Source organism: Phoca vitulina, unplaced genomic scaffold, assembly GCF_004348235.1.
Source record: "Phoca vitulina isolate PV1807 unplaced genomic scaffold, GSC_HSeal_1.0 scaffold7, whole genome shotgun sequence".
Taxonomy (NCBI): Eukaryota; Metazoa; Chordata; class Mammalia; order Carnivora; family Phocidae; genus Phoca; species Phoca vitulina.
The window spans coordinates 57714639-57740260 of record NW_022589710.1 but is presented as its reverse complement, the minus strand read 5'-3'; the positions used below and the strand labels follow the sequence as shown (position 1 = coordinate 57740260).

At 47.0% G+C, this 25622-nt stretch overlaps 1 protein-coding gene across 8 annotated transcripts in view; it reads left to right on the top strand.

The window, feature by feature from the left end:
- Positions 1–25622, top strand: part of FOXN3 (forkhead box N3) — a 386804-nt gene that overhangs the window by 256080 nt on the left and 105102 nt on the right. For all 8 annotated transcript variants that reach the window (XM_032405758.1, XM_032405762.1, XM_032405756.1 and 5 more), the window contains one exon: positions 18347–18411. In XM_032405758.1, the coding sequence (XP_032261649.1) occupies positions 18347–18411 (65 nt within the window). The remainder of the gene's footprint in view (positions 1–18346; positions 18412–25622) is intronic.

The window sequence follows — 25622 nt, the reverse complement described above, 5'->3', positions numbered from 1 at the left end:
GACTTGTTCTCCACCCAGAGAATTCTGAGCGACTCTTGGAACAGAAGGAATTGAGAATGCAGACAAAGGTAGTAACTCTTGAGAGTCACAGGCTGTTGAGTTTTTCGTCCAGAGAGCTCTGCAAGAAGGGTAAAAATGGTGGTGGTATCCTCCTAATTTGTTTGCAAGTATATCTATTTTAAAAGACTTAGGTGTCTGTGGTGTTTCTGTTCATCCTTATTCTTAGAGAAGTAGGCAAAAGACATGCTTCTACAAAATGTAAGCATATGGTTTTGCTTTAGTACAATATTTAGGGAAATTAGGAAAGTTGCAAAAACATCCAGTTTCCCTGAAATGATCTGCAGAACATGGGACAGTGAAATAAAGGCAGATACGCATTGTATTTAGCTGACTCTGGTTTAATAGGAATCATTCTTATTAGGATGCTCTCCCAAAATCCTTAATAAACATAAAGCTTTTAAATATTTGTCCCATTTTGTAATTAGTCTAGATTTAGCAGTGGCTCTTCCAGATTTGGGAGGAAGCATGCTTGACTGTTGCCAGGCAACAGCTAATCGAGGTATTAGCTGCCAGCAAGCTGTTGGCAGTAACAGTAAATTCTTTTGTCTTGTTAACAAAAAAATGAGTGTTAAAGATACAGCAGTATATAAAGTCTGTTCTGTTGTTCAAATATATATAACTTAGGCAATAAATTCCTGTGCTACTATAACCTCAGTGTGCTGCTAAAATTTATAGTGGATTGAGAGGACCCATTCATTCTTGTGCTTGAGTCACGTGTATCTTCTCATGACGCTAAAACTCATAGAAGGGGACAGTGATGTAACAGAGGTATTTTTTTCTTAAGGTCTCCTAAAAAGAACCTGAGGTTTGTGTTAAATTATGGGTTGTGAAATACATGCAGACTTCTAGCATATTTTTACATCCCAAGTGAGGGCTCTGGTTCATGAGCAGGTGTCACCAATTCTCCGACGCTGACCTCGGTCTCCCTTGCCCCCCTGGGGAGCACCCGGCACAGGTGGTCAATCCGGTGGCAGCCAGAGCCCTGGTCCCCCCTTCACCCCAGCTCGGCCAGACTCGGTGCAAGTCTTCTAGGACAAAACCTCATCAAAATAATTCTCACTTCATAAGCAAACATGCTGTGAATCATCCTTTGGACACACAGAATTAAGAAAGAAGAAAAAACCACTATTTCGTTGGCGCTTCTGTAAAAAAATGAAACTGCATTATATCCCCGGAATAGATCCCAGACCACTGTCAGCATTTCTCTCTTCTGGTTACGTGTTTCTAGAGGACGTTGTGGATGGTCTCTCAGGGGTCCCACATTCCATCAGGCCCTTTGGCATACATTTTCTCATGTTAGGCTCATACCCAGAGTGGCAGGTGGGGGAGACAGAGCAGGTCCGACGGGCCACAAGGAGAGGAGCTGGAATGAAAGTTCACGTTTCCTCTGGTTTCCAAGCCTGCACTCCACTGTCCCCTCAGCTTGGGTCTGGTATCCAGAAAGGTCTAGTTGCCCAGTAAACCAGGATAAGGCACCAAAGGAATGGCCAAGATGTTCAAAGTACTTCCTTCTTATTTTCTTGATTTCTAAACAACCAGCTCAGATGTTTGTAGCAAGATTTTTAAAAAGTATCCACATTTATGAGTTTTCATCTCTATGCTACCGTATTCTTTGCCCCCCCAGCAACGGCAGGAAGTGTCCGTGCCCTGTCTTCACCCCAGCTGTGCTTACAGCGTTTCCCTTAAACCTGGCCATTTTGGATTTTCCCTGCCAACCTCACTGTTCCTCCCAGGCTCCAGCTTAGCGGAAAGAAGGATCACCAGAGCTGCAAACCCGTTTCTGTCCCTTTTCAATGTTTTTTGTTTGTTTGTTTTTGTTTTTTTTTTTACTACGAGCCGAACTACTTTGGCATCGTGTAAACACATTGGAGTATGTTAACAGCTGCCTCTCTTTTAAAGTTGAACTGGCTCAGAACTAAAAGGGGAACTGCTTTCAGGTGCTGCTCAAGCGTCAAAGCTGTGTTTAGTGCAGTGATCACCGGCCAGCCCCCGAGAAGTGCTTTCGACTGTAAACAGCGGGAAAGGTGGTTTCTGGGCCGCTTAGGCTCTGAGTCCATTTGTGTAGGAGACAAAGGGGTGTGTAAATCTCTTCTTCACAGTTATGCAGGCATCTTCTGCCTGTTCAGAGCCCCCTCACCTCTGCAGAGAAAAGTAATGTTAATTTAGCGCTTGGCTGCCCCGGGCTCCAAGTTCAACTAGATGCACCGATAATGGTGAATTATAGGAGTGTCCTAGGTGTCCGTTGCTGAAAGGCAATGTATAGATGCTCTGAAACAGTCAGTAAACTTTTATTTCCTGTAGATCACAAAACTCAAGAGACAACAGGAAATGAGAGGTGGGGTATATAAGCCTCATACTCCGGTGGAAAGAGCATGAGTCACTTACTAGTGGCAGGACCCTTGTGACTTCACCTTTCAGAATGAAGTTTTCTTAGCTGCAGGATGAAGATCACGATCCCAGCTCTATGTACTTTCTAAGACTAGCTTTTTCGGCAGACATTTATTGATACCTACTCCACGCTAGCCACGAGGAGCCTCAGACTAACAGAACAATCGGTATTCTCCAGAGACTTCAGTCGAGCCATATAAACAAATGGATGACTGCATGATACAGTGTGATGCACATCAAGGGAACAGCACGAGAGTGGCTGGATCTGTACTGGGCATAGGGGGAGGTGGAAGGAAGACAAAGAGCAGAATTTTCAAAAACGCTGAAGAGTTTGCAGAGAGGATCCTGGAGGGAGGGATGTTTCAAGCAGGGACAGCTGAGTTGAGCAGAGACAGAAGTGAGAAGCTCTCTGGTTTGTCTGGGGGCCCGTGAACAACTTGGTATTGCTAGAGCAACAACAGGAAAAAAATAAAAAAATAAAAAGACAAGGGATGGCAGGGGATGAAGCTGGAGCAAGTTGAGCCAGTCGTTCAGAGCTAAGGAACTTGGAAGTGACACCAGGCCACAGGGAGCCAGGGACTGGTTTTGAAAATACGAGTGACTGGATTATACAGAAGTTAACGTGGCGCCACCACCAGTGAAAGCTGGTGCATCTGCAGATACGACGTGGTTGCAGGTCACATTGTGTGTATGCCCTGAACAGAAACTGTCACCCGGTGGGGGAGGGGGGGACTGCAGTCCGAAACTGGATGCCACGTGACTCTGTTGGGCGTGGCTTTTGAAGAGGAGGTGCAGGTAAAAGGCCCAGAAGTAGCGTGCTGGGAAGACCCTTTAAAGCCTGATTGAGTGCTGAGCTCTGCAGGTGAGTTGGGGGGCTGGCCCGTGTCCTTCTGGAGCTCTCCGGCCAGCTAGCCCCAGTGAGGAGGGGGTGTGCCCCAGGCATGAAGCGTTTGCTGCGTGTGGTCAGTGGACACTCAAAGGTGAGTGTAAGGACCAGGCACCAGGAAGCATCATCTGTATGTGGGAGTTGAGTTCCCCCAAAGGTTTCAGGAAGCCAAGGTTTTCCTGAATATGCTTAAAGCTTCAATTCTGTGGTAACTTTTATATGCCATGGAAATTCAAAGAAGAGGGAAGTGCAGAACAAACAAAGCAAAACAAAAAAACCTCACACAATGCTACCCGTATGTTTGTGCGGAAAGGAATGTTCTGAAAAGTCACCATGTACCACCAAGTTTTGTAAAGCAGTCTCCCATATCTATAACCATGGCCAAGATGTAACGTTACTTTTTTGAAAGTACGTTCTCTTTGAATGTAATACACTATAAAGTAAGTTTATTTGCTTCATTTTCCTTTAAGGGAAGGAACGAATGTTTCCACAAGCTTTTAGAAGAATCCAGTGGGTTTTCGGTTTTCAGGGATTAATACGAGTCCGTTACATAGGCCCCTAGCCCCCATGATGTGGAAAGAGAACCAGTGCAGTTGGATTTCCAACCACTTACTTGGTTTCCCTGGACAAGGCTCAGGGTACACATGAGGACCCTGTGTTTGAGAACAGGACAAGTTCACAAGCAAGCAGCTGTGACAGGTATGGGTGGTGGGGGAGGTGGCCAGGGAGCACAGGTGCGGAAGGAATGGAGGGAACATCTTTGAGGGGGCGGGCAGCTCTTTATGCTCGGTTGGAAGTATCAGGACAAAGCCACAGTTCAGGTGCTGACGCCTCATCACAATATTGTTGCCTTGGCAGATGGAAGAGATTACTTTGTGGAAATGGAGATTTGCTTTTTTATCACTTCGAAGTCAACCACAAATAGATCCAAGAAACTGTAGGGAAAATGTTTCATAAAATATAAACTTCTGCGTTGTTACATGCAACTTCAGCATTTAACTTGAGTGCCTGGATTTGGTACCCTTGCTGGAACATTCAGACAGAGGTGTCTGGCTCTCTGTCATCAACTTTCTGAAATCAGCATTCGTGTCTCTCATCTTTGTGGTGGGGTGTGGGATGGGACTGGCTCTCATGGGGAGGAAATGAGTAATCAAGGTAAATCACACTTTTCCCCAAAATAGGTTATTTTCCCGTCTGTGACGGGTGTTCAGCATGGCAGGAAGTACCAGGAATCAGACTGTATCAGAACTTGGATTCAGCCTTGGATCTACGACTCAATCTCTACAAGCCTGAGTGATGAATAGATCATAGTGACTTTAGTCTCTGTTAGTGAGGTTTTTCTTGAAGGTTGTCATAGTTCAGTGGAGTCGTGAGAGGTAATGTTGTTAGCGTTCTCTGCGTTGGGCAACGTGTGGTTGTGTGTCACGGCCCCAGAATGATGCTTGCCATCCTGGGACAGAAGATACGCACGTGGGCCGCCCTTCCTGCTTCTAGGTTACGGGAGATGGCCCAGGGATATGACACTTGCCACCGGGTTCATGGCGAAATGATATTTTCACTTCAGAGGCATTTCCTCTTAAAGGAGTCAATCTTTAGTTTTTAGGTAAAGATTTCGCCTCTGTCACTCATCCCCAGCTGTACCAATTCTGTCTGAAGTCCCCAACTGGTTCCACACATTCCACCGAGTTCCTGGTGCTCTGTCAAGACCTCCCCAGAACCACTGCCAGGGGGAGGAAAGAAGAGCTGGAGGTCATCAGTCCCGGAGCCCCTCCATGCCGGCATGGCCAGAGGGCAAGGCTAGGACCTGTCCCTGTGCCACCATCAGCTGCTCCATCTTAGAGAACTGCCGTCAGCAGACAAGCTGCTCCTGGAGGGGGCTGGGTGTCTGTATTCATGGGGCAGCGATGCTGAGATGGGGAAATTCCATGGGACCGCCTCCAGGTTTCAACTCCACAGGAATGCACCCAAGAGTCTATTAAGCGACTGTTCCTGGGGCTCTGATGGTAGTTGGCATTTAGGGAGCACTTAGTACCGGGCCGTGTGCTGAGCATTGGCTCGGTGGGTGACACCTGTGGAGGATCGGCAGTGTCCCTGGGGAGGCAGCTGGAGGAGAACTGGCAAGACAGTTGGTCCTGAAGTCCATGTGTCGAGGCCAAGGCTGTCAGACCTCAAAGAAGAGACAGAGGAGGACCAAGTCAGGTTAGTCCTTGCGGAAGAGAGGCGATTGTTGATGGTTTCTGTCCAACAAGAAGGTCTAGTGTCAGTTTCATTCATGGCAGAGTAATCGAAGGACCCAAGGGCAGGGGTCTCACAGCTGTGCGTCCAGAGCTGTGTGTCATTCTCTGTACAATCCTTGGTCTCTTTACCCATCTGTGTCCCTGCATCTTGGAGGACGGGATGGTTTCTTCACTGCCATGTCCTCATAGCACGTGTAAAACCATGTTTATTCAGTGAGAGGACAAGTGAGAAAAGGTGGGCAAAGCCACTCCATTTTCAGAGCCTCGGGACAGAGGAGCAGAGAAGCACCACCTGCCCCCCAGTGTCTGGCCATTAGGAAATGTCTGCTTGTTTTATTATCTATCTATCTCTCTAGTTATCTATTATTTATTTTGAAGTTGTAGTAAGCTACATATAACATAAATTTATCATCTCAGTCATTTTTTTTTTTTTTTTAAAGATTTTATTTATTTATTTGAGAGAGAGAGAATGAGAGACAGAGAGCACGAGAGGGAGGAGGGTCAGAGGGAGAAGCAGACTCCCCGCCGAGCAGGGAGCCCGATGCGGGACTCGATCCAGGGACTCCAGGATCATGACCTGAGCCGAAGGCAGTCGCTTAACCAACTGAGCCACCCAGGCGCCCTCATCTCAGTCATTTTTAAGGATACAGTTCGCTGCCATTAAGTACATTCATTTGTTGCACAACCAGCACCACCGTCCGTTTCCAGAACTTCTCCATCTTCCCAAACTGAAACTGTCCCCGTGAAGCAGCAGCTCTCAGTCCTCCCCCCAACCCCTGGCAGCCACCATTCTACTTTCTTCTGTGAGTTTGACTACTGTAGGTACGTCATACAGGTGGGCTCATAGAGTCTTTGTCTTACTGTGACTGGTAGATTTCACAGGTTAACGTCCTCCCGGTTCAGCCATGTAACAGCCGGTGACAGAATTTCCTTCTTCTTCTAAGGCTGAAGACCGCTGTGTGTACATACCGAAGTCTTGGTCTGTTCATCCATCGGTAGACACTTGGGTCGCTTCCACCATTTGCTTACTGTCAGTAGTGCTGCTCTAAACAAGGCTGTGCAGTTATCTCTTCGCGCTCTTGCTTTCAGTGCTTTTTTGTATATATCCAGAAGAGGAACTACTGGATCATATGGTAATTCTGTGTGTGATTTTTTTTTTGAGGAACCACCATACTATTTTCCATGGTGACGGCACCACTTGAAGGGGAGGTTTCAGTCATTTAACTCTTCCCATGTGTGGCTTGCCTTTCTTCCATGAGTTTTGCAAATGCAGCCCTCCTCCCTTCTGCTCAGCTTGTGTCCTTTGAACCCGACGGGTTAAAATCTGGCCCTATGGACAGGTTTGGGTTAATACCACAGGTAGGCTGGATGGACCACAGCTGCGTAGTCGGCCCAGATCTGGGGCTGTGGGCTGTCTCCCATCCACCTTTAGAAAGTTCAGTTTATCCCATTGCCTGCCCTCCACCCCCCACCTCCCACCTCGGGCAGATGTCCCCTGGGGAGTCCCAGGCAGCTCCAAAGATTAAGCTAGAACCAGACTGGCCCTAGACTTGCAGCTCTTAGAACAGCTGCTCAGCTTCCCTCAACTCCACCATTTTAATTGTGATTAGTAGGTTCATTTGCATCTAAAAGGAGTCATTTTCTTATCAGCACCATTGAGTTGGGAACCAGTGCGCTCCATTTATATAGAGTGGCCCATTTTAACCAGGCCCATTAAGCAGTAAAAGTAAATGTGGGTGTTTTACAAATGCAAATATATCATGCAAATAATGTACTTTATGCTGAAGGATGCCTTGGTTTTCATATGTAAAATTAGAAACTGTGTAGCTCGGAGATAATGATAAACACCTTTGCATCTGTTCATAAAATGTATCATGAGCCGAATGCATCTAAATTCATAGCTGGGGTTTTGAGCAGCATTTCTTCAGTGGACCCAAACGTGCATTCCATATTACCAGAAATATACATGTACTTATCTAGTTATTTATATATTCCTAAGTAATCAAGAAATCACAGAAAAGAGTAATCTAAATTACCTAACCTATTACTTACCATCAATGAGGAGATTTATCATTTTGTTTCCATTTTTAAAAGATTTTTTAAGTTTTTATCTGAGATGGTGACGGAGAAGAAATGTTACTCTACAGGCTAGTTCCTTGGTAAGAGACTTAATTATGTCTATAAGAGATTTTTTTTTTAATCCTTAGTGTTTGAAGTAATTCTCTTTATGATATGCAGATAGTGTTTCTGCTGTTTTATAAAATCACTTAGTAGAGTAATGACACCCATCTGTGTGCGACAAACTTGGCCACATTCTGGGAGGGAAGTCACCTTTAGTCTCTGCCCACATAGGGTTTCTGCTCTTTGGGAGTCAAGACACAGACCTATGGAAAGTGAATTAAAGGTGTAAGAAGACATCAATCAGAAAACATCACAGAGTATGATCAGTTCCCAATTGGCTGTACAGGTAGTAGTTACTAAACCAAACTCAGAGTAGGGGAGAGGTCCCAGGGTGGGAGTGATCGGGAACATTCTCCCTGGGATCTGGGATTGGAGTTGAGCAACAAAGGATGGATCGGAGCTGAACAGGCCAAGAGAACAGGGGAAGAGGGTATTTCAGGCAGAGGGGAACAGAATTGGCTTGAACGGGCCTCGGAAGTGTATGGGGTCCATGTGTAGTCTGGAGACCTGGTCAGGTGGCATATTGGGGAGCAGGGAGAATATAAAGACTTCTGAGGGGCAGAGAACCTATTGGCTTTGATTCTGCCCTATTAGCTACTGGTTTTCCCCCACTTTTGTAATCACCAAACTCTTCAAATGAGAAATTATGTGGAAACTCAATACAGAAGATGCAAGAAAAATCACACGCCTTGTTGACATTGGGCCAGGACCTCACCTAGACACCCACCCCCACTGTTGGCAGCACCATGGGTGCCTCCTGGGCTTTCCTGAGGAGCAGTTTGCAAAGCCAGGGCAGAGCAAATGGAGATGCTGTGCTGTGCTTGGGGAAGGCTGCTAAGGTGTTAGGCAGGGCCTCCTGGAGTCCTGCGGGAGATTCGGTAGGGCGCCAGTAGGAACACCTGCGTGTCAGTTGATCCAGTTGAGCAGAAACACAAGAGACCTTAGAAAGAAAGGCTTGGCAGCAATGGGTGACGGCAGACAGGAGTGTGGGAGAGGAAGGTGTTGGATACTTCCGAATTTTGAACTTGAGAATTTTACAGGTGATCACCAAAGGATGAGTGATTTTTTTTTCTTCTTTGTTTTTGTGAGGAATGCTGAGTTCCGTTGTCAACTTTTATTCCCTCAGCAAACATTTGATAGGTGCCAGCCAAGTTCCAAGCACTGCGGGAGGTGATAGAGATTTAGGGAAAGAAAAGACAGCAGGTGTCTCTCGCGTTGCGGAGAGTGAGTACACCACATGGAAAGAGAGACAGCCATGGACACTTATGGGTTGAGCTGTCGTCCCCCTCGCCCACCCCAAATTCATATGTTGATGTCCTAACACCTAGTACCTTAGAATATGTCCTGATTTGGAAATAAGGTCATTGTAGGTGTAATCAGGTAAGATTAGGTCATACTGCAGTAGGGTGGACTTCTAAGCTAATATGAAAAGGGGAAATGTGGACACAGGTGAGCACACAGCGGGAGAAGGCCAGGTAAATAGGAAGGCATAGATGGGGTGATGCATATATAAGCCAAGGAATACCAAAGATTGTCATCAAACCCAGAAACTCAGGGAGAGGCACGGAACAGATTCTCCCTTGGAGCCCTTACACGAAACCAACATTGACCTTGGACTTCTAGCCTCCAGAACTGTGAGACAAGAAATTTCTGTTGTTGAAGCCGCTCGTCTGTGGTACTTCGTTATGGCAGCCCTAGAGAACTCACAGAGACGAGAGAACCCCAAGGCAGTGTGGAAGTGCCCAGGGGGGCCACCAGGGAGGCAGAGGCAGAAAGCCTGACCCTTCATTTACAGGATTGGTGGGGTGACAGCTGAGGACCATGTCGGCACGCAGCCAGAGGTATGTTCCAGAGTCTACCGACAAAGTCAGCTGGAGATGCAGAATTGGAAAAAGCCGGATTTTCCATCGTTCCATAAATTCTTCTAGGAAAGGAATAGGAAGAGAGAAGAGAGAGGGCTAACATTCTAGGAATGCCCATAATTATGGGGCCCAGGCTGGACAGAGAGCTCACAGGATATATAGACAGGAGAGTGGGACGAGGAAAATCGGGCTAGAAGGGTGTTTTGAGGTTAAAATTGGAAAGGGTTTTAAAGGGGTAATGTCAGAAGTCACGGAATTTATGTAATCGGGAAACAACAGGCAAGCTTTTCTTGCAAGCGCGGGGAGGAGGGGAGGTTAGGCTGTAGGGCCATCGAGGGCCCTCTGCCCCGAACGGCCGGCTGACTGGGAGGCCGCTGGTGACGTCCGTGTGAGAGGACTGTGTCCGGTCCTTGGAGACAGCGATGTGATGGGGTCAAGGCCAGGCACGCCGTGTCAGCTGGGGGGGGGGGGGGGGGGGGTTTGCCTAGTGCCTGGCGGAGCTGTGGGAGCTGAGGAGGGGCTGAACACCGGTTGCTGTTTGATAATGCACGAGATAAGAAATTACTAGCCCTCGGAAGGGAGGGGCAAGTGGAGACAAAGGGTACAAGGGGTAATGGAGGGAGCGTAGATTCCAGAGGAAAAGAGGGCAGTAGGGTGCCACTTTTCAAGGAAGAAGGTACAGATGCAGGTGGAAATGACAGAGGGCGAGTGAGCTTATGCAGAATGGCTTTGGTTTCAGAAAAGAGGAGGTGACATTGCCGGATGGAGATGTGGAGAGGGAGGTTTGGGATTTGGTGCGTGGGAGAAGATTGGGGCCAGCTTAGTGGAGTAGCTGGCCACCAAGCCAGTGGTCCTCACCTGAGAGCAGATTGGTCCCCCGGTGGATGCTCGGCGGTGTCTGGAGTCATCTGTAGTTGTTACAGCAGGGGAGGGCTTAGCTGCTGGCATCTAGGGGGTAGAGGCCAGGGAGGCTGCCGAGCATCCTACGATGCACAGGACAAGCCCCCGTGACAAGGAATTCTCCAGCCCCAGATGCCAATAGTGCCGAGGTTAAGACCCCCTGCCACAGGTCAGCAGCGGTTCACACACGTGTCCAAGGAGGGAATCCTAAACTTCATCGTGTGCTTGGTGGACCATTTGGAAACACGGTGGCTCTTACTCCAGGACAGCCGCCTGCCTCTGTCCTGTCCTCACAGCAAGTTCTCACAACCCTTTCAACCCCCAGCACCTCCAGGGCCTTGGCGGTGATGGGCACCCAAGAACTCTTCATAGGGTGATCCATTTGGATGAGTCTCTAGTTTTCATATTTGGCTAAGGTAACAGAGTGACTCCCATTTCTTACCATGGTCCATGGTTTGCCCTCAGGGTGATCTTGCCTTGCTCTCTGCTGTGGCTTTTGTGGTCCTGGATCCTTTTTGTCTGAATGTTTCAGTAATGCCTTCTCAAGAGGTGGCCAGTCCTGGTATGTTTCCACCAGACCCTGGCAGATCACTGTGGGCAGCCACACTTGCCAGTTTGGATCTGTGCAGGATTCTGTGCAGTTACCTCTTTTTATTTTTTCCTTAAGATTTTATTTATTTGAGAGAGCGAGGGAGTGAGAGAGCGAGCGAGCACGCACACAGGTGTGTGAGCAAGGCGAAGGGCAGAGGGAGAGGAAGAAGGAGAGAATCCCAGGCAGACTCCACACTGAGCATGGAACCCGACGTGGACTCGATCCCAACCCTGAAATCATGACCTGAGCCAAAACCAAGAGTCAGACGCTTAACCCACTGAGCCACCCAGGCGCCCCGAGTTCTCTCTTTTTATTTTAGCTTTCTTTAGAGTAGGTGGCATCTTGTGAAGCTGCTGCTTGCAGCCTGTTGATTTTTATAAACTGTTCGCTGCTACTTGGGACTGAGGAACATTCGCAATGAGACCATCTCAGAGCACCTGGACAGAAAAGAGGGAGAGAAGGCATGGCCACCTCATCCGTTGCAGGAATGCGGAGCCCAGCTCGGGGAGCGCACAGGCTCTAGCGTTGGCACCAAGCCCGTCTCTTCAGTTCCCCGAACCGCAGTGTCCTTGTCATCACGATCACCGCCCGGGCTCGTGCAGGTCCCCGAGCGTCCTTCTTACGTGCGTTGTCTCGTGTCATTGCCCCCACTTGATGGCATGGAGTTGAGACTTGGCCAAGTTAAAAGACGTTCAGGCTGTGTTTTGAGCAAACTCCTGTGCCCAAATCTTGTGCCAGCCCCCACCACGTCTCAGTTGGGGCCAGGTGGCCACTGAGATCCCTTTGAAATGTCATCATGCTCTGGTTTTCTTTGGGGGGGGGGAGGTTATAAAAGTATCAAGAATGTCCCCAAGAAGGCTGAACGTTCAGCTGAGCTCTTTAGTGGTGCTTCTCAAATTGTGAGCGATAGTTTGTGAAACTTGGTACCTTCTGACTTGCGTCTCTCTGTCCAGCCTGCTCTGATTTCTTCTTTCCAAACCTCGTGGCCTCCTTCCCCCGAGGGGTCTGTGTTAGTGTATGGTATGGGTCACGTTTGTTTTTCTGCTGTTTCCTGGTGATGAATACACAGAATTAAGACAATAGAATTTCAGGGTTTTTTTGGGGGGGGGAATTCCCCCGCTAGTACACGTGCTTTGAGTGTTTTATTTCTGGGTAAACACAGCCTGGTGGTAGATGTCACACGTCCAAAGCAATTGCCTTCACACTCTAGTATCGAGGGCTGGGAATATGACGGGAGGCAGTTCAGTTGCCTACAAAGTATCAGGCAAGCCCTGTAAATACTGGATTTGGATAGACTGGTCTCACGATATCACTTTTCCTTTTCCTCAGTCGGTTTGGGCTTTCTGCTTTTTAGTGTGTTGTGGACCATTACAGCAGAGGTGCTAATTGTCCCTTCACAGACAGCACGTAGGTTGGTCCTTCACTGCCCAAAACTCTTTATTTAGACTTCGATATATTTCTTCTAGAGTCTTCTTGCCTGCATTCCTTCACTCATTCACTCTCTCCTGTCTCTCTGTCTCTAAATTAAAAAAAAAATTTAATTGTGGTAAAGTAGATATAACATTAAATATTACCATCTTTTTTTTTTTAAGATTTTATTTGTTTATTTTGGGGGGGGAGGGGCAGAGGGAATGGGAGAGAATCTCAAGCAGACTCCTCACTGAGCACAGAGCCCGACATGGGGCTCGATCCCACAACCCTGAGGTCATGACCTGAGCCGAAATCAAGACACTCAACTGACTGAGCCATCCGGGTGCCCCTAAATATTACCATCTTAACTAGTTTTTTCAGGTGCACAGTCCAGTAGTGTTAACTAAGTGCATTCACATTGTTGTGTAACCAATCTCTAGAACTCTCTTCATCTTACAAAACTACAGTACCCATTAAACAACTTTTTACCCTCCCCTCCCTCCCCTCCCCTCAGCCCCTGGCAACCTCCATTCTCCTTTCTGTCCTTATGAATTTGACCGCTAGAGTCTAGTACCGTGTTTGTCCCTTTGTGTCTGGCTTATTTCACTTAGTGTAGTATCCTTAAGGTTCACTCATGTTGGGGTATCCTGTACTCTCTTTTAGATACACCAGTTCACATTTGGTAGCTGAGTTTTTAGGAAAGAAAGTACTTTTTTAAAAAAGTACTTAGAAAAAAGTACTTTTCTTGACTTTCATGAGTCCAGGCTGGTGTATGGGTCTTGGCAGAACGTCCCAGGGTCTTGGTTACAGTCTGTCTGGTTCTCACAATGATGAAAGCTCACGAGTGGAGGAAAATCCCACGATTGAACGCATCATTATGCCAAGAGCCACCTTCGGGCTGTAGGACCTGTTGACTCACGGTGTCCCGTTGGGAGTTGGAAGTCATGCAGCTTCAAGGGTACAGCCCAGGAAGTGATTGAGGGCTGAGACCCAGCAAACGCTGGGTATGCTGTTCAAGATGGTATCATTCCTCTCTTGGGATTTTTGCTGGCTTAGCTCTGGTCTTAATGATCAGCCTGGATCAATGTGCTCAAATGCCAGTTCACAAACTGCTTATCTGGCAGACAGAGCCCTCTTAACCTGTCAGTCAGCCGCCTTTGTCACAAGTGGGTTTGCCATACGGTGCTGAAGGTCATGGAATTTTGTTAGAGCGTTAGTGAAATGAGACATTTGTGGCACCCTCATTGTGGTATTTCTGCTAATTATGAGCCCACGTGTCTGTCTTTCACATACGGTGAGCCTGATTACTTTTTCTAGCCTGGGATTTTGCCTTGAGATTCTTTTTGTTTGTTTATTTCAAGTTTTTATTTAAATTCTAGTTAGTTAACATATAGTGTAATATTAGTTTCAGGGGTAGAATTTAGTGATTCATCACTTACATGTAACACCGCGTGCTCATCACAAGTGCCCTCCTTAATGCCCATCCCCCATCGAGCCCCTCCTCCCACCCACCTCCCCTCCACCAACCTTCGGTGTGTTCTCTACAGTTAAGAGTCTGTTTTACGGTTTTCCCCTCGCTCTCTTTTTTCTGCCCTATGTTCATCTGTTTTGTTTCTTAAATTCCACATATGAGTGAACTCATATGGTATTTGTCTTTCTCTGACTGACTTAATTCCCTTAGCATAATACACTCTCGTTCCATCCACGTCATTGTAAATAGCAAGATTTCATTCTTTTTTATGGCTGAGAAATATTCCATTGTGTTTATATATCTCTCTTTCTATATGCACATACCATATTTTCTTTATCCATTCATCAGTTGATGGACATTTGGGCTCTTTCCGTAATTTGGCTATTGTTGATAATGCTGCTATAAACATCAGGGTGCATGTGTCCATTCGAATCAGTATTTTTGTATCCTTTGGGTAAATACCTAGTAGTGCAATTGCTGGATCGTAGTTCTCTTTTTAACTTTTTGAGGAACCTCTGTACTGTTTTTCCAGAGTGGCTGCACCAGTTTGCATCCCTACCAACAGTGTAAGAGGGTTCCCCTTTTTCCACATCCTTGCCAACATCTGTTGTTTCCTGTGTTGTTGATTTTAGCCATTGGCCTTGAGATTTTTTTTTTTTTTAATTTATTGATTTGAGAGAGAGAGAGAGAGCATGAGCAGAGGGGAGAGGGAGGAGCAGAGGGGAGAGGGAGAAGCAGGCTCCTCACTGAGCCGGGAACCTGATGCGGGGCTCGATCCCAGGACCCTGGGATCATGACCTGAGCCGAAGACAGACGCTTAACTGTCTGAGCCACCCAGGCACCCCTGGCCTTGAGATTCTTAGTGAAATACCATCCACAGCTTTCTTCCATGAAGAAGGATAGACAAGAGTTTAGTGCCAGCAGACTGGAAGAGGAAACGGGGAAGATGAGCCATGGTATGTATGTGGTGGTACAGTGAGCCGGCACCGGAGGCCCTGGTCTGGTCGTGGGCTCATCACTAACTAGCCTTGTGATGCTTAGGCAAGTCCCCTCACCTCTCAAGGCCTCCATCTCCTCAGCCCCTCCTTCTGCCCTGCCCACCCACAGCATGGAGGATCCCATTGGGAAAACGTTGATTGCTGTACTTTGTAAATGGTAGTTTGCTATCCCAGCATCCCACCCTGTGAGCACCATTGTAAGGTGATTAAAACCCGCTCCAGTAGGTGTAAGGGGGCCCTAGTGGCCGCTTTTCATGGCAGTGACCATTTACAAGTCACCAACACTTAAGTGACCGAGTGTAGAGAGCCCCCGACCCCTCTCCCCCTGCATGTGTCATACCTACATTCCCCTCCTCTTGATTTGCCACATGAGCTAGTGGTTTCTTTCTTTCTTTCTTTTTTTTTTTTTTAAAGATTTTATTTATTTATTTGACAGAGACACAGCGAGAGAGGGTACACAAGCAGGGGGAGTGGGAGAGAGAGAAGCAGGCTTCCCGCCGAGCAGGGAGCTGGATGAGGGGCTCGATCCCAGGACCCTGGGATCATGACCTGAGCCGAAGGCAGACACCTGACTGAGCCACCCAGGCGCCCCGAACTAGTGGTTTCCAGAGTAGCTTCAGCAACTCCTGTGAAGACCTCAGTTAGCTTCTTCTCTAAATTCCTATGGTTAATAAACACTTTCAGGTAATTTCATTTAATTTTTAAAAACCAACTTTGAGCCTTAAAGGCCAATGAGCTGGGAGCATCACCAGATGGAGGGGGAAAAAAAAAATCACTTTGCTGCCTCCCCAACTTACAGCCACTAGGGCCATATCCATTGGCCTTTTTATAGTCATGTATGTCTTTTAAGACACAGTCACAGGACGTTGGAGCTAGGTAAGTTCCTAGAGGCCATAAAATATGGCTTTTAATTTTTCCCCTGTGTCCTTCACACCAAGGACAGTTCTCAATAGGTACTTAATGAATCCTTGAATCCCCTGACAGTTAGCCATGTTGAGGGACCATCCAAAAGAAGCCTGTAGACTATCTGGCTAGTGAGCTCCAAAGCTTTGCAATTAGCATGATGGGAACCAGCTTAACTTGAGCTAAAAAGAGACTGTAGGTGAATTCATCATTGACAGTGGGGGCCAGGTAAGAGCAGGTCGGTGGGCCAGTCCAAATCTCTCTCCACGACTGGAGTATCCATTATGTGGGCAGCGTGGCAGAACGACTAGAATAGTGATCAGTGACTTAGGTACCTTAAAAGGATGTTGTAGAAATCGCCGAGTAGATCTCTATCATGCAGAGAATTTTCCTTATCTTAAACCACTGGATTTACCTGACCTCAGTTCCCCACATTCACGCCATGCCTGGCGTCTCCTCAGTGTTCAGCCAAATCAAGGTCAGGATAAAGAGGAGATTTGGATGGAAGTAAGCTGGATATTCAGGCTCCTGCAGTAATACTCAATTATTGAATTCTCTCGAAGCACCAACTCCTATATAATGAAGTCCTCGGTTTTTAAATATCTTTAGCAATCAGGTGACTCAGGATTGGCAACAGCCAGCTTGCTGTTTCCTGCTTTCTTATAAAAATAAGATGGTAAAAATCCCAGGGAGTTGGCTGGAGTTGTTAAAAGATAATCTTGAGCATTTTAATGCACATTATTTTTCATGCATCTTTGAGCCTTAAAAGCCTCCATGGAATAGGACAGGAATCAGATGGAAGAGAAATCAGCTTGCCATCATCCTGCGGCCCTGAGACCCCAGCCAGATCCGGTGTCCTGCGCAGCCTGGCACTCGACCACACCTGCCTGAGCTGAGAGGCATGTAGGAAGAGCTGTAGCTTCGATGCATTCTTCTCACTTACTCTGAGTATAGTCAATCCCAAACAAAATAAAACAAAAAGGTTCATTTACATCAAGGTTCATAGTGTGTGTTTTCTCGGACGTTTGGCATTATTTTGACGTCGAAAAGTATTTCTATGCACTGAAGCTCTTTTCTCCCTCTCTCTCTCCGCCCCTCACCCACCATGTAACATGTCCCCGTACCTGCAATGCTGTTTGTACCTCTCTGGTAACGAAATTTGGGTCAGCAGAATGTGTTGCTGGTGTTTCTCCTTGTTAACAGTATTGATTGCTGTCCTGTATGACCAGAGACCCTGGGTGACTGGGAAGGTGTTCACGACGTGGCCCTTCGGAGTTCTTATTCTGTGTGTGCATGCCCACCAGATTTACAACCGTCAGACCATCTTTTTATTTTTCTACTGTGACTGACAGTGCCTTAACCAGTATCACTTGCCATGGACGGTCTTGGGTTGGATGTAGTAACATGTGTGACTAAGTGCTTTCTAGCATGAATCCAAACCAATCCTTGATTTAGAATAGCCAACTTCCCACTCCCAGGATATTTTACTGAGACTGGCTTGGTTATAAAGTTTTTCACTGGGAGTCTTAAAACAGTGAAAATGCTCATCTATAAATGTAGTAAAGTGTCTGTATATATTGATCTTCCTTATTTTCTTGCCTCTCTCCTACTACCAGACCATGGTGGTAGCCACATCTGCACAATGTTTTATAGGGTATGGAGGGCAACATTTTAAGCATAGAAATGGAAAACAGGATACCAAGCAAGAGGATGGGGGAGGGAGGGAGTCCATCAAAGCCATTTCTGTGTATTAAGGATTCCGTGAGGAGAAAGGCCAAAGGCCAAGAAAGGCAAGTTTTCGTTCATCACAGGCAGGTGTCACTAGGAAGTGACGGAAAACCCACTTGGTCCCAGAAGACACGGATAGAAGTTCTCTGCTGCGTGAATTCATAAAATTAGGAATCCATTAGCAGCCATTCTTAAGTGATACGTTGTGATGTTGAACTCTGTGAACGTGCCGTTTCGTTTACCTGCAAATGATTTCAGTGCTCAGGAGGGAGAAGGGTCAGGATAGTAAGCAGAATGAATACCCACGCAGACAGGTTCCGCACTGTGAAATACGGAGCCCGTTCAACTTAAAACAAATCTGGTTTTATTTATTTATTTATTTATTTATTTTTATAGATTTTATTTATTTATTTGAGGGAGAGAGAATGAGATAGAGTATGAGAGGGGGGAGGGTCAGAGGGAGAAGCAGACTCCCCGCTGAGCAGGGAGCTCAATGCAGGACTCGATCCCGGGACTCCAGGATCATGACCTGAGCCAAAGGCAGTTGCTTAACCAACTGAGCCACCCAGGCGCCCAATCTGGTGGTTTTTAAAGATGTGTTTTTAAAGGGCGTAATTGGGAAAGTGTTTTGCAGCCTTCTGAGGGCTCTGTTTGGAGAGGCGGCTGTTCTGAGTGCGGTTGAGTGAGTGTCCACGAGCCCACACTTACACTGGTTTTTCTTCTGTTGCAGCACATCAGGTCCACCCATCTGGCCGGGCAGTACCTTCTTCAAGAGAAATGGAGCCCTTCTGCAAGGTAGGTCTCTTAGAGCGCCCCCTCCCCGCCCCCCGGCCCTGTGCCCTTGTGCTGGTAGCAGCCAGGGGAGCTCTGTCCTCCTTAGGAGTGGGCACTGTCTGGAGAAGTGTGACTGCTGTGGGTTGGGGCTGTTTGTCCAGTTCTCTTTATCTCTTCCTACTTATGTCTCCTGGTTGCTATGAATTGTTAGCCCGAAACCGGGACTAGCTCTTTGGTCTGCCCCAACTGGTCCTGTTTCGGAAGTATTCGGCTTGCTTTGGTGAAACTGGAATGACGTGGCAGTCGGGATATGAGAGTAGCATGAACTGAGCTGGTCAGCTGGTGTAAACACCCCCCGTTAGGTATTCCCAGTGCTCGGGCAAATGAGGAATGTTTGGGGTGTTCTGGCATTTTGGTGAACGTGGTAGTCCCCCTCTTCCTTGCTGGCCCCTAATATCGGCGTGTGCCTGGAGGGTTGGCTGTGGGGTGTTCCAGGGCTCAGAGTTCAGTTACCCCTCTCCTGTCCCCACCAGCGTCCTTTGCAGGGGGACGTCCTTCCCGTTGTCCAGCCCACCCTTTGCTGCTTTGCTGTCAGTCCTATCCCACGTGCTCAAGGAATTCCAGCTGCCTGTCCATCTCTGCTTTGGCTATTAAGTTTCTTTTGAAATGACTGAATAAAGTGAAAGAAGAATAATGGTTACAAGTAGCCATAAAATGCCTCCTAGATACTTCTGGATTATCACTGCTTTGTAGGTCCGCTGTGCAGATAAGCTGCAATTGGTGGGCTCCTGAGGTTTCCAGTTTCCTGTCCCCATTAGCCTCCTGGATCGGAGTGGCACAAAAGCAGATGGGTCTGGTGGTACCAAGAGCTTTACCACTGCACTGGGCTTCTAGTGTGGAGTGGTCTGTGCATTTTGGTTGGTTTAGAGCCGGTAAGCCTCTTTTCCTGAAAAGTACATGCCGAGGGCTGGCCACGTGTGTGAAGGAGTGGACTATAAATGTGGCTGAGAAAAGGAATATTTATCTTCAGGTTTCTTGAGTACCTCAAAGAGATGGCATCACATTTCTGTTGTTGTTTTATAAGCCATGTGATTACGTATTGTCTTTTTAATAGCCTGTGAAATCGGCGACTGAAGGATTTCCTTGCCTGTTTGCTTGGGACAGGTGAAATTTAGGCAGGCAGGTTTGACTAATCCTCATTTTAATGACCATTATAGATATCCTAAATATCTAAGGAAAAAAGGGAACTCCCTCCACTCTCAAAGATAAATGCATAATTTTAAAAAATCTGTTCTCCCTTCAGATGGCAAATGGAAACCAATTACGATAAGCCTTTGGGAGTTTTTTCAAGTGAATTTCAAAGTTTTGTGCATATTTTTCCTCTAGATCTATAACAATGATATGAATATCATTCGTGTTTGGATTATTTTCAGAAGAGGGATTTTATTTAGTGAGCACATTTTCTTACAGGATTTTTATTCATTAAGTTTCACATTAAGTAAGACTTGCTCTTAGGATATTAGTTTCTGGTTGTTTCTGCCGGACGCGAAAGCATGAAGAAAACATCAATAAGGTTCTGAAGTTGAGTGATTTCACCATGAGATTCTATCTCATAGGTGCGGACCTTTTTTCTCTCTCTGATAGGGTCTAAAATTCTAATTATTCTGAGCGCTGAGAATCACATTATTACAGATTTCAGATGCGTATTCAATCCACATCCACTTCAATGCAGCCCTCCTATTTTTTTTTAATTTTAATTTTAATTTTAATTTTCTTGTACATGTGAAAATCAAAAGACTCTTCGTTGGAGTTTGAGAGGGTGGGCAAGGATTTGCTCATTTTTTCCTGTGATATTTCTTTGCTCTATATTTGCTATATCTGTATATAGAGTTCTCAAGACACTTTCATGGTGCTGAGATTTTTCAAACTATGTGCCTGTTCTCCCTAATTAATATTTTTGTGTTCCTTCGGTGGGTGGTACTGGTCATCAAGAAGTTGCTAACGCCCAGGAGCAAAAGTTCTACAATAAAAATATAGGTATATAAAGAAGGGAGCTGCCCAGTCATGCCAGTGGACGGTTTGGGTTAGACTGAAGTAGAAGAAAAAGTGCCTGATTTATACTCACTTTCTCGTCTTTATACTTTACATTTTCAAACTATGTGCATGTTCCTTCTTTTCCCCTGTAACAAGCAGGAGGGCACTGGTTCTAGGTAGTTAGGCTGGGAAAGAACTCTGTTAGTAGGTCCCAGCCAATCTTGGGACTGAAGGCAAACAGGATGCCCTGAAGAACCCGCTTCCTAGAACAGGGGTAGAAGGTGACACAGAGGCCCGGGGAGTGGCCGGCAAAGCCCAGCTGACTGTGGGCCCCCCTCACATGCACAACTGGCTGACCCAGGGCGACAACACAGGGGTCGTCGGGGAGAACCCCGCGGTGTGGAGTGGCCCTGGGAGCTGAAACTAAAAGAAGGCAGGCATGGCCAAAGCAGCACATGTGTCACACCGTTTGGAGGAGGGAGGCTGATTTTTGTCAGGAGGGTGGGAGAGTAGGGGCTGTCAATTAACCCTTGAACGAGGCCTTGAAAAATAGATTGTGGGCATGTGAAAACAGAACAAAGGGCATTGCGAGAAGGGGCAACAAGTCTGTAGGCAAGCGGGCGCACGGCAAGGGGGATGTTATGTGGTGGTTGTGAACAAGGAATGACTCGTGGGCACGTTGGGATGGCGACGGCCCATGTTCTCAGCAAGATGTGCTTCAGAGCACTGTGATGTCCAGAGAGGACACAGTGGAAGTTAGACCCAGAAACCCATGGAACAATAGGACATAATGGTTACATAATGGGAACCTGTGTGTGTTGTCTAGTAGTTGTTTGGTTTATTAGCTGCCGAGAAGAAACAGAGGAGTTTTTTTTCCCCCAGCATAAAACCAATTGCAAGAACTAACTGGAAGGAAGCACTCGGTCCTCCTTGAGTGTGGCCTCTGTGTTTGATTCTTACAGAGTCACTGGCAAGAGGGCCTGCTGAGTCATCTAGCAGTTTTGAGGATAATGGGGTAAGATTTGGTTTAGATTACACCAGGCATGGGTGCTTAACATAATGGGTCACTTCATCAATTCACAGTATTTATTTTAAATGCCATTTAAGCTGCTAGAGACAATTTTAGGATGTTAGTGGTTTCAGGGACCAGAGAGTACTTCGGTTCTTGTACAATGGAAACCTTGTCGTGTGCCAGGAAGGGACAAACCCTTTGTTTAAAGGGGACCCAGGATGGGTCCAAACAGATGAGTGTGGCTTATTCGGAGCCCTGCAGGAGTGGCCAGCTGACAGGTGTCTTCAACTGTCCCCTCCTCATGTCTGTGTGTCCCTGTTTTGGTCTCTCTGTGTTTGAGATACATTTTTTATTTTATTAGTTAATAATGTCTCTCTCTCTCTCTCTCTCTCTCTTTTTTTAATGAGAGAGTAAAGCATTTTATATATTTTTTTTCTTTTCCAAACGCCCTAGCACCTCCCTCCCCCCCCCCACCCACACATACACACATTCCATTCGCCCATCAAACTTACAATTAGGTTACTTTATTTAAACATCACCCTTGGATGGGTTATTTTAATGAGTCAGTGATTCCTAATTAAAAACATTCTTCACCCCTGGTCTGACCCTTCATCTGGTCCCTGGAGGTTTCATCCCAGTGCTACGTAGGGCCTTGCTGTGCTTTTCACTTCCTGCCTTCTACTCAAAGTTCCTACAAGCTGCTGTCATCTTGGCTTCCGCTTCCGCCCTTTCGGCCTTCGTTGGGCCCGTTGGCCTCAGAACTCCCGTGCAGTTGTGTTCAGAGGGAAGCCTCTGCATCTAGTGCTCTGTGCCAACTGCCCGTTTGGGCCCACCTCTCTCTTACCTCTAGCCCTTCCTCTGAGCAGGTGCTCCCCGGGCCCATCCCCACTGCCCCACCTGCAAGCACTTCTTTCTTACCCATCTCTGTGTCAGCCACCGGATTGGGCTGGAGTTAACCAGGGGGGCCCAGGGCCCGCCCCCTCAACCCCTTACAGCCCATTCTGGGGTCTGACCTCACATCCCAGCCTTTGTGGTAGAGGTGCTCGGGCATGGACGCTGCCACCCCCAGGCCCCCTTGCTAACACCCCGCCAGCCTTCTGGACCTTCCCTCCGCCTGCCTTCTCTCCAGGATGGGGCCACTAATTACTAGTAAATCTGTTTCCTTAGGATGCAGTGGTGGAATTAAAATAAATTCCATAACACGCATAACAGATTTTTATTTCCATTCACTTCTCACAACCCACTGGATGAGCTAATGAAATGGAAGGAAGACCTCCAAGGCACAGAGCAGGATTGGGCTGCTGCAGCCCCACAAGCAGACGGGGAAAAAGGAAACCAGCTCTTTTGCTGTCAGATGAACGCTGTTCCTAGGAGTGCATAGATGTGCGCTTGCCATTGGTCAAACACCGATGAGGTTGACCGTGACCATTGGACGACTCGCTTTGGGGAATACCAGTTGCCCAAGTTCCAGGTTGGCTTTAGGCGCTGCCTTTCCTGGGCGTTCATGTCCACAGCCCTGACCCTTTGCCACGGCTCTGCTGTGCATTTTTACTGTTCAGATGTGTGCTGTACCTCACTTTGGCAGTACTTCCTGCCCCGAAAGGCTCAAGAGCAAGTGTTCAGTGTATCAGAAACAAGTTCTAGGGGGAGAAGCACTGGATGACGAGCAAAGGGGCCTAGTTGTGGTCCCAGTGCTGCCACTGGGTAAACTTTGTGACCTTGAGCAAGCCACAGGGCATCCCGAGTTTTTCCTGTTCTTCCGTGTGAATTAAGGCGGCAGCGGTTTCCCATGGAGCACCAGCCCTGCTCCATTCTGGCAACTTGTTTCCTAAAAGTGGCTCAAAATGGATTTGAGGCTTAGCTCTAGCTCCGTGGAAAGAGTGCTGCCTTCAGCCAGGTGTGTCTGCAGGTGGGTCCAAGGAGAGGAAACAGGGTGGTGGCAGCCTGGCTGGAGATTCCAGTCCTTGCACAAGACAACTCTGGAAGGTCCCATGGATCTCAGGGAGGCAGTACATTATAAATTTGGACAGCCTGGCAATGAACCAGTGAGCCCTGTCTTGGATTCTTGGGCAACTGGCTTAAACCTCTCTGTGGGGATGATGATGATGATGATGATAATAATAATAATAATAATAATAATACTTGTCTCATGGGGATCTTGTGAGGATTCAAGAAATTCATATTAGTAAGGCATTTAGAAGATGCTAAATTCCTAGTTAGAGTTAGTTATTAGAACATCTTACAAAACTCTGGAAAAAGAGGAAAATAGAGCTGAAATCCTCTGAATGTGATTGATTTCCCTGTGCTCTTTACCTTCCTTGCTAAAATTTCCCTTGTCCATTTGCTAGTGTTAGTGATTTTCAGAACAGGGCCAAAGACGGGACGCCCCAGATCCTGTTGGATGTATACATAGATCTGAAACATTTGTTCATCCCTTTATCTCCGATTCCTTTCAGATAGGACTGCTTGCTTGAGAGGTCATCCAGTTCACAAACATGGAGCTATCCCCCTCGCTCTAAAATTGCACATACACAGCAGGTGCATAGACAGCCACACGAGAGGGCATGGATTTAGCACCACATCAGCCTGGGTTTGAAGCCCTCCCTCCCTGGGCACCAGCTGTTTGACCTTGGGCCTCAGTTTTGATTGTCTCTACAATGGGGCTACCAGATGTGTTCCCCAGAATCTTTGTGGAGGTTAAGGGAGCACAAGAACATACAAACATAAGCCCCGTCCAGTGTCTGGCACCTCACAAATGCTCTATCAGAACAAAGATTTATTAACTTTCGACCGTTTCATTCCCAGGGTTTCTGATCATTAATCCTGGCAGATAGATTCAAGGTGAAAAGTTCCAAAACACCTCAAAGGAGCGGCCTCCTGATCACCTCTCCTATGCATGATTTCCCTTCTCACTGCCAGCCCACAGTTGTTTCCTTCTCTCTGGAACCAGGATGGCGCTGCTGGACCCCATCTCTGCCACGGCCGCAGGCCCCTGGGCCCTGGCACTTCTGTACTTCTCTCCAGAAAGACCGTGGCTCAGATCTCGGGACTTGTTCGGCTTTGCCTTGACCCTCCCCCACTCATTTCTTTCAGATTTGATTGTAGCCCCTGGGCTCTTTGGCTCCTTTCATCTAATCTGCTCCACAAGCTGACTCTTTTGTCCATTTTGCAAACGAGGGCATCTACCTAATGCATAAACCTCCTGATTCTTGTCCCCAGGCACACCCGTTTCAAAAAAATGTAGTAATAACAGAAAGGTGGGGGGAGGAAAACCTCCCTACATTTTCCCCCAAGTCCTAATTGCCTTCTGTCCTCTTTTGGCCTGTGGAGCCCTTTGGTTTTTAGGAGGGGCCCCTTTCTCTTGGCATCATTTGTCTTATTGTTCTGCACTGAGTTATCTATAAGGATATTTACGTAACAACAATCATAAAGTCAGGTGAATTTAAAGGCATGCTGGTCACCTCTCTAATCACTCATGTTCTATGTGGTCACTGAGAACATGCTCTTAAACTAGTTAAATATAAGGAAATGCTAAAAAAAAAAAAAAACCCACACACATTTGGAAATGCAATTATAAAAGACGGCTTTGGTCAATTTTGACTGTCACTGTCTCTTGGGAATCCAAATTTACCCCATCTATAGTTACCCCAACTTCCCCAGTGTCTCCAGCAGGGCATGGAACCTGAGAAAACATCAGTCCCGTAGCCTGGCTTTTCCTTTCTGGCTCGCACGTCAGCTGGTCTGTCTCCGACCATCTCTACAAACCATTTTCATGAAAATCTGGTGTTGCACCCTGAGAAAATGGTACCCTGTGGACAGAAATAGGGAAGTGAGAAGGACTTGCCAGTCTGATGGGGGACATGGCATTGAGAGCTTCTTCTGGGTCAGGCACCTGCTGGGCAGGGTCTTTGGGCTGCCCCTCCTGTTTCTGGGTAGCGCTGCTAGGAGGGAAGACAGGCTGGAGTTTAGGAGAAAGGAGGTCAAGGCAGGAAGGGGAGCGTTGGAAGTTATAGGGGCACAAAGGCACACAGCCACTAGTCTACTTTCTGTCTTTATGGACCTGCCTGTTCAGGACTTTTTTTAAAAGTGGAATCATATAACATATGACCCTTTGTGTCTAGCCGTATATATTCTTTTTTCTTCCTTCCTTCCTTCCTTCCTTCCTTCCTTCCTTCCTTCCTTCCTT